This window comes from Camelina sativa, chromosome 11 (genome assembly GCF_030686135.1).
Source record: "Camelina sativa cultivar CO46 ecotype springtype chromosome 11, ASM3068613v1".
Lineage (NCBI taxonomy): Eukaryota > Viridiplantae > Streptophyta > Magnoliopsida > Brassicales > Brassicaceae > Camelina > Camelina sativa.
The window spans coordinates 40269375-40278327 of NC_141890.1; the positions used below are offsets into that span (position 1 = coordinate 40269375).

At 36.7% G+C, this 8953-nt stretch overlaps 2 protein-coding genes across 3 annotated transcripts; both read right to left on the reverse strand.

The window, feature by feature from the left end:
• Positions 1-609: 609 nt before the first annotated feature.
• On the reverse strand, positions 610-5423 carry LOC104725506 (nucleobase-ascorbate transporter 5). 2 transcript variants are annotated; one of them, XM_087473971.1, is made up of 14 exons: positions 5108-5423; positions 4310-4415; positions 3732-3829; positions 3473-3649; positions 3243-3343; positions 3086-3161; positions 2939-2998; positions 2609-2793; positions 2362-2458; positions 2038-2124; positions 1879-1937; positions 1704-1795; positions 1544-1621; positions 610-1248 (listed from the first exon to the last, which is right to left on the reverse strand). In XM_087473971.1, exons 2-14 carry the CDS (start codon positions 4404-4406, stop codon positions 869-871), a joined length of 1587 nt encoding a protein of 528 aa, XP_087330097.1. In that variant the 5' UTR covers positions 4407-4415; positions 5108-5423; the 3' UTR covers positions 610-868. The 2 variants fall into 2 exon arrangements, with proteins under 2 accessions (XP_087330097.1, XP_087330098.1); XM_087473972.1 differs by having other exon boundaries at positions 4945-5208.
• Positions 5424-6275: 852 nt separating this feature from the next.
• On the reverse strand, positions 6276-8953 carry LOC104725507 (serine/threonine-protein kinase 52). The gene is made up of 6 exons (XM_010444178.3): positions 8319-8953; positions 7585-7706; positions 7285-7481; positions 7024-7198; positions 6813-6947; positions 6276-6719 (listed from the first exon to the last, which is right to left on the reverse strand). Exons 1-6 carry the CDS (start codon positions 8644-8646, stop codon positions 6513-6515), a joined length of 1164 nt encoding a protein of 387 aa, XP_010442480.1. The 5' UTR covers positions 8647-8953; the 3' UTR covers positions 6276-6512.

An 8953-nucleotide genomic window follows, 5' to 3' on the forward strand; every position in this document is an offset into this window, starting at 1 on the left:
AAACTATAAACAATGTTGTATCTTAGTTTTAAAATATACATGTTATTATTAAACGATTTAGATATGTAAATATTTAAGCTTAGTTTTATAAATAAAATTAAGTTTTATAATTGTTCAAAATAGTTAGTTATTGTTTCCTAAGATTTCTGAAACAATAAATAAAATCTGTTAAATAATTTTATTAAATCAATATAAGTTTTTCTTTTGTTAGTTATTTAATTAAAATATAATGGCATTTTTTTAATATGGCACATGATAGTAGGGTTAAATTTTAACAACATTGCTTAAATAAATAGATAGAGATTTCTGTTTTAATACATTTTTAACCCAATATATGATAATGCTATGATATCACTCTCTGTTGTTTTCTCATAAACTCTGATCTCTAAATCATCATTTGCTATTTATGTGAAATTTCTGTCTCAACTCCATTATGTTATGATTATTGTTCTCACTTCTCAGATTGTTTGTTACTTACCTACATTCTTGAAGTTGATTTGCATAGCCTACTATCTTGTATTCTTGTTTACTTCTGCTAAACCAGATTTGAGACAGTCTAGCAGTCTAGCACAACAATTTTGGAAAGGAAACGTGTTAAAGAATTAGAAAGGAACTAATTATGGAAATCATTTGCACCAAAACTGAGCGTACATACTCGAGTTCTACATTTGGCAAAACGAGTATCATCTTTAGTGCAAAACATCTAGACAGAGAAACAAACATCACAGTTATGTTTCTACAAGTTTACTTTGTGTTTCTAGTCTCCTCACCGAGTATGCACATAAACCTAGCTAGATAAGCTGTGTCTACCTAAGCGACACAAAACAAAACTAGCAAATAGCATTACATAAAGTTCGGAAGGAACTTTTCAGTCAGAAGGGAAGTATTTGTTGAGGTTGAAAGGAAGAGCATAAAACTCTTCGGTTCTCGGGTCGTTCTTGAAAGTCCAGAATCTGTCCCACCAGTGTTTACCTCGGTCTTTCCTGATCGAACCATCTTTCTTGTGAAGCGTCGTGTCCAACAAGTAAGCAACACATCCTCCCACAAAGGCCTTGGACGAGAAGGGCACATTGACCATGTCGTTGAACCATCTTGCTCCGGTATGAACTGGACCATAGCCTTTGATGGCTGTGTGCTCATTGAAATATTGTGGAATCGATAGGCCTAGGAAGATTGAGAACCCCAAGATGAACAATGTTCTGAAGCTATTCAGGTTGCAAAATTGTAGCAAACTCAGTCCTCCAGCACCTAAACAACAGTTTTTGTTTTTAAACCTGAAATTTAGCAAAAAGAGAAACACTCTCTAGTCTCTAGGCTACGTATACTCTAACACAGGGCACACAAACCAATCTGAACCGAAATGATGCTAAATGATTATACTGAAACCAAACAGAAATCGGTTTTACTGTAACCAAACCAACTGTTTAATAACTTCAGTCATCATTATATATTTAAATCCGAAAACACTGGACCAAAACAAAACTGAAAACCAGATTTGCATATCCTACTATCTTGTTTACTTCTGCTAAGAGACTTTACTTACCTACATACGCAAAGAAGAGACAATACAAGGCAGCTATGATGGGAGAAGGTATTGATGCAAACACTGCCCCGAACTTCCCTGTATTAGATTTGTATAAGACAATCAATTAATGTGTTCTACTTCAATTCTTAATTGGTTTTTATGGAAGAGGAAAGCTTACCAAGAACTGAGAAGAATATCATAAAGCCTGCAGATATTTGGACAACTCTCCGGCTACCAACTTTTGTAAGTGCTAGCAGACCCGCATTCTCGCTGCATTCATGTGAAAACAAACTCACCACACCATTCAAAATTAAATCATGTCCTATGTTTGGAAAAAGGATATGGGATCTTACACAGAAACTGAAGACCCTATGCCAGTTCCGAAGAACCCTGAGATTAAAATTGCAACTCCCTAAACCAGAAATCAACATAGTTGAGGGACAGCATTAGATAAATGAGCACTTGCTCGCCCTGAGAAAACTTCATTGATGATATTTGAAGTGAGTTTTTACCTGCCAACCAACACCGCGGCTGATAACAGAAGGTGGCGGCATTGTGGCACTAGCAAATCTTGAGACAGCTATAAAAGCGCCTGTCGACTGTTTTTTATTGATTAGCAAATTAAAATAGTGAGATGGGATTAAAGCAAAGAGCAAGAAATATTGAAGAAATGAAGAGACGAGTCTCATTGGCTTTAAAACTCAACGAGTATGCAAGCTATGCAGTTCAAACATGGAATATTAATGCCTTAACCTACTGATCTTAGTTCCATATCTAGCTTATCAGTAATATTTATGCAATTTAATTTACACACGGTGAAGATGAGTGAAACAAACCTCAACAAGAGCAACAAAAGAAGCCATCATCATGGCAAATGCTTCACCTGCATCAAACGATGGTGCTCCCCACTGGAATGGCCATGGAACTCTTATCCTGCACAATGAGTAAACCCATAATGGTAAGCCACACTTGAGCATTACATGTGATTTTGTAATCACTGAGAACTCAATTAATAAGATGACTTTCTTGCTAGATATAACTCAGCGAGACATAAAATGTCCAAACCATGTGCTGTAATCTTACCATGGAGCAGCACTTATGAGCCCAGAACGATCAGTCCGACAGCTTCTTTGAGTATTTGTCCCAACACCATTATAGGCACCACCGATTGTAAGAAAGAAAGCAAGAAGCCATACTATCGCCACAGAAAATATGACAGCAAACCGAGCAAAGACATGTTTTCCTCCCTTTATAATATGGGGCATGTACTGCAATACCAACAAAGAGTATGACCAGACAATAAGAAACATCAAACACTACTGGAAAGAACATATTGGATAAGTAACTTATGCAGTGGGAACAGAAGAGCTGGCAGCAAATTACTACCAGTTATGAATCTGTAGCTACAATTACCTGTGATATAAGTATAAGAATAATAAGCCCCGGAAGTCCAATCTCGATGCACTTAGCAACCTGGCCGAAATAACAAAGAATTAAGATTCCAATAGTTTAAATATTATTTCGTTTTGGACTTCCTATTTACAGAACAAGATGACTTACACCAGGAAAACCTAACTCGTACAGGCCATAACCAACTAATCCAACAAGAGGAGCAGCAGAGAGAGGACTTAAGAACCTGAAATAACAGAAACTCATTGACATATTCTTGACCACGCAATGGAACAAGAATTGAGTCTGACGCAGCTCAAAGACTGACCTTACAACAGTACGCCAAAGGCCACTGAAGCCAATAATTATTTGAAGAGTTGACGCAACTATTAGAGCACCTTGGGTTGCCCGAATGATCCTCTTAAATCGCTGATAAGGCATCAAAAAATGGTATTATAAAGTAAACTAATGATCAAGGTAAAGAGAAGCTATTGATAATAACAGTAGACCAAAGAGATAAAACAGAAATGAATAGGAAAATAAGTGTAAGTTACGAACTTCAACTGGATCTGCAACGTCGTTAAATCTCCCAGAAAGCATGATTGAGATTGTAACTGGGACAAATGTATACGATGCTCCAATCACAGCAGGTAGTCTAGTTCCAAACACTGTTTGGAGCAACGTGTTCAATCCAGCTACAAACAGTATTGTCTGAATCAGCTTCGCCTTCTCTTCCTGCCAGAAATCATAAATTCAGCAGCAATAAAAGACTGAAAGGTATCATTTGAACAACTATTATACTAAGAAAGAGCCTTACATTTCCACCTCCCATTTGCGGAACAAGAGCAGATGGAATCAAAACTGTTGTTCCAAGCATCACTAGGTAGTGCTGAAACCCAAGCAGAACAGCCTCGGCTGAAAGTTAAAGCATAAACTCTAAGTCTCACATTTACTAAATAAGAAGCTCAAAACCTAATATTCAAACAAGAATTACTCAATTAAGTTTCAATTAGTTCCTTAAACAGATCACTTCCTAATTTTGAAGAAGTGAGTCCAGAAGATGCTACATATTAAACAAAGAAACGGTTTAACCAAAAAAGCAAGGGTGGTTAAGTGTATTCTCCATTGTTAACAGAGAATAATCCACCAAAACACCTAGGAGAAGATTCTTAAGGCAAAAAAGGAATAATCATTAAAGAGAAAAGTAAGAATCTAATCCTCACGTTGCAACAAAAAGGAAAAAAGTAATGATACCCAAATAAGAGCCACTTTCAGAAAAGGTAACAATCGAACAATCTAATCAGTCACAACAAGGCTCCAAAGGTAGGGATATGCTAAGAACAATAACTAGAAGTCAAACGTTTTAGGTATAGAGGCAAAGAAGAGAAAACTAACGCCATGGAGGAGGGCTAGTGATGCAGTAAGAGATATCCGGAAGCTGCTCTTTCGGCGGATGTGGCGCTGGATCACCACCCGATTTCGGCGCTGACATCTTCAACCTCTGCAACAAATAAAAACCAAAACTTTTCAACCAAAAACTTCACAAAACGAGAAAGTGACTGAAACCCAAATCACAGAAGATGCAAAAAGTTACAAAATTTGAAGCTCATAAGCAAAAAAATGAGAACCCAGGACAAAAAAACTCGTCTTGAGCTAAACCCACAGTTGCAACAAAAAGCTAAAGACTAAAACTTTACACCAAAAACTTCACAAACCGAGAAAGTGACTGAAACCTAAATCACAGAAGAAGCAAAAGTCACGAAATTTGAAGCTTAAGAAGCAGAAAACAAGAACCCAGTCGTCTTGAGCTAAACCCACAGTTGCAGCAAAAGATTAAAAATCAAAACTTTACACCAAAAAAACATCATAAACCGAGAAAGTAACTGAAACCCAAACCTCAGAAGAAGAAAAAGTCACGAAATTTGAGGCTCAACAAGCAAAAACCCAGGTAAAAGACATCGTTTTGAGCTAAACCCACAGATGCAACAAAAGATAAAAACCAAAACTTTACACCCAAAAACTACACTAACCCGAAAGGTGAATGAAACCCAAATCACAGAATAAGCAAAAGCTACGAAATTTTGAGCTCAAGAAGCTTATAAATGGAAGAAAAGGCGAAACATATAACAAAGCCCCCCAAGAAAAGGACCTCACTTTTAAATCTAAAACGAGTATAGAGAGAGAAGAAAAAACCTTGTGAAGAAGAAGAAGCAGAGGAAACTTGGAGGAGTAAAAGTGTAAAACTAGAAGAAGAAGAAGAAGAAAGGAGTGAAGAGGCTTGAGGAGGAAGGAGCAGAGAGAGGACACTTGTCTACGTTTGGTTATATCAGCGTTACTTGTGCACCGACTGACGTCACCACGAAAACAACCTCTTACCTGTCCTTACTCTTAATATTAATTTGATTAGTTACCCAACGCATTTCTTATTCATTTCAAAACTTTTGACAAAATGAATGAAGCCAATACTTGGGTTCATTTTTATTGGCAATGAATCAATGAATGGATATACATGTTTCATTGTGGTGTCACCAACTGCTATTATAACCGGTCTTCTAAACCATACCACATTTAATCAATCACTAGACTTCTAAAATATTCTCAAGTCTCTCTACCTATATTAAGACGTTTCTTGTCTTTCATCTAAATAGATCTACTTGTTGAGGGTTGAATAGTTGATAGAAAAGGGGTCATTTTCTTTTGTTTGTAATTAGATTTACAGGGACAGCTATGAACATAAGAGAAGGTTTTTTTTTTTTTTTTTTTCCTCATATTAACGTTTTAAGATAGTGACAAAACCACCAGGAGCACATTTCTAGAAAACACAACAATCTAGTGAAGAATTATCACTTGCGATTCTTCTTCAACTATCTAAGGATGGTTGGGAAGCATGGCTCCAAATAAGTCTACATATTTGGAACCAGCAAACCGTACATACATGCTCCTCTTCTGCTCTATATACATTAATATGTATATATAATGAGTCTAACCAATCTATTTTTAATGGGTTTGAAAGGGAAGTTGTTTCCTACCTAATGGTCCTATGGGAAATGAGATGTTTATCATTAAGGAAGTAGGAACACAGTTGGACTTGTGTTTGAGATTGACTACGTGGATTCTAATCAAAATGACTAACGATGACCATGTGTGGTCGGCTTTTGAGACATACATTATACACCAAACTTCTAAAGGTTTATGTAACATTTTTATGACCATTTTAGTAGGAACTCATGTCCTTCTCTTCTTTGATGTATGTGCCACCATTTCAGACTGGATCATTGATTCTCGTACGAGGATGTTCCTTTGTCCAGTGTAGTTGAGTTGCCCGTTAAGACAACAAAAAAAAACTATGTAAAATATATGATTAGTTGATGATGATATACTTGACCATTAATATTTAATACGAAACTCTCACAAATAGAGCAAAACAAGAAATGTTGAAGAATATGGAAACCAAGTCATACTTTTTCTGTAAATTTTAGCAACCATTAAAAAGCCCTAACAAGCCTTTTCCATTTTTTCTTCTTCTGGATTTAGAAAAAGAAAATTAAGAAAAAACAAAGACACAAATCTTGAGTTTTGAATGTATCTTAGATTTGGTCTAAGGACCACGTTTCCTTCGGAAGCATAGGCAACCCTGCTGCTGGTCGTTAGGGATCATCCCTCCTCCCTTGGTTGTGTCAATACTCTCCAACATCGGTACAACCTCGTCCATCTCTGGTCTCTTGTCTGGATTTGCATCCCAACAACGTTTCATCACAGCTGCAAGTGCGCTCGGGCAACACCTCGGTATATCGGGTCTCAGGTTCTGCATTGATCATAACAACATATTTCATATAGATATGTGCTTGCCTTACAGTTAAATGGTGAAATGATGAAATGGTTCCGCTTATAACTTTACCTGGCGGACGACGGCTGAAGTGACCTCAGAGAAAGTTAGGTCAGGGTAAGGCATGTCACAGCAATATATCTCCCATAAGCAGATCCCGAAACTGTATACATCGCATTTTCGATTATACGGGTTTCCATTGAGAACCTGCAAGCAAAGTTTGATTAGTAATAAAAATGGGGTTTTGGTTTCCAAACTTGATGATGCATTATGTCATTAGTACCTCAGGGGCCATGTAGCCAAGTGTACCAGTCTCTCCTGTCATGTCATTAGGGTTAGACGCTTCAACTCTCGCAACTCCAAAATCCGCGATTTTGACAGTCCGAGTTTTATCTAACAACATGTTCTCAGTCTTTACATCTCGGTGAACAATCTTCTGCGAATGAAGATAACTCAACCTAAAAGCCAAGATTAAAGACAATAAATGTAAAGACAAGATTCTTCTTTTAAATATTACTATACGAAGATCATATAGTATATATACCCTCTAGCGAGATCAAGAGCGAGCTGAACGACAACTTTAAATGTTAGTTTTCTTCTTCGGTTCTTGATCAGGTAAGACTTTAAAGCACCACCTGGAAGATATTCAACAACAACACAACATATATTGTTTGGCATTGCTAATGGACCACTCTCTGTTTGCAACTGTAAGCCTGATGCACCCATTGTAGCTCCTATAAACTGCAAAATTTCATTCATTCATTGTTGACCCAAATCTTATTTTATTTCCCTCAATATCTCTATCAATGGTAAAAGAAAATAAAACAGAAGTAAAATATGGAACCTTAGTAACATTAGGATGATCCAATTTATGCCAAACAGCAACCTCCTGAGCAAAATCTGATCTCAAAGACACAATCTCAGCTTCTGACCTGTGACCTTCTTCACCCCAATCAAGCAGCTTCACTGCTCAATTTTTCACCACAATGATTAGCATAGTCTTTCACTTTTACAAATTCAATTACAGTAAAAAGCTCCTTAATTTACTACTACCCATTCAAATTATTCTCTCATATATATCTTTTTTTTTTTGTCTTTAAAATTAAATGTTAAGAGAAAAAGAGATTGAGACAACAACAGCTGGAATCACATGAAAGATCCACAAAGCAAAGAATCATAAATTATCCAATTAGACCTTTCAACCAGCTCTGAAACACTATGATGGCAAAACCCGTGTCGGCTTCACGGAGATCACAAGAAATTGCTTCTACCCACTAAAGAAAAAACTAAAAACTAAAACAACACTCTTCATCTCTCAACAATTTCAATCTTAAAAATCCAAACTTCAAGTTTCATGGTAAAAAAAAAAAAAAAAAAAAGACACGAACATAGAACTACAACTGTTCGGATCCGACAATTGAAGTACAAATGTAGTAATAGAATTAGTCTGATCAACCGTAAGAATCTAGCAATCGAAGAATCTAATGCTAAAGTTGGAGACTTCACACTAAAAAATTGATGACAGTGCAAAGGATAATTAAAGAGAAGCTAGAACGACGGGTAGGTGAAGTGACTAACCGGCAACATCTTGACCATCGTAGATACCACGATGAACGGTACCAAATGTGCCACGTGCAAGAACAGTCTTGATGATGAGTTTAGTAGGATCGATCTCCCACTCAAGTCTCTGTTTCCTCTTCCCAACAAATCCACCGCCGTTAAGAGCAGCGACAGGGGAAGAATAAGCGGAGCCACCACCTATGGCTACGGCGGTTGAGTCTTCTTCATCTCTCTTCTTGTTCTTCTCTAAAGTCAAAGCTCTGCTCAAGTGTCTCTCGAGTTGCTCGTCTAAGCTTTTCAGATCAATCTGATCTGCTCGAACAAACCCATCTTTGCCTTCCTTCATGTTAAAAAGATCCTTTGAATCTTTTTTTTGTTGGTTCTTGTTTGTTCCGATTCGTCTTTTCTCAGATATAATCAAACGCAGAGGAAAATAAAATTAAAGAAAAAGAAAAAGAAAAAAAAAAAAAAGGAAAGGGAAGAAGAGAAAGAGAAGAGAAGAAGACCCGCATGTGATTGAGCACATGGTCTTGCCTCGACGCAAATGTATCTGTATTTACATTTATTTATTTCCTCTTTTATTTTCGTCAAATAAAATAGTATTTTGTTGTGTATATCCAAATAAAAATACATGGAAAAAAAATCTACTTGTT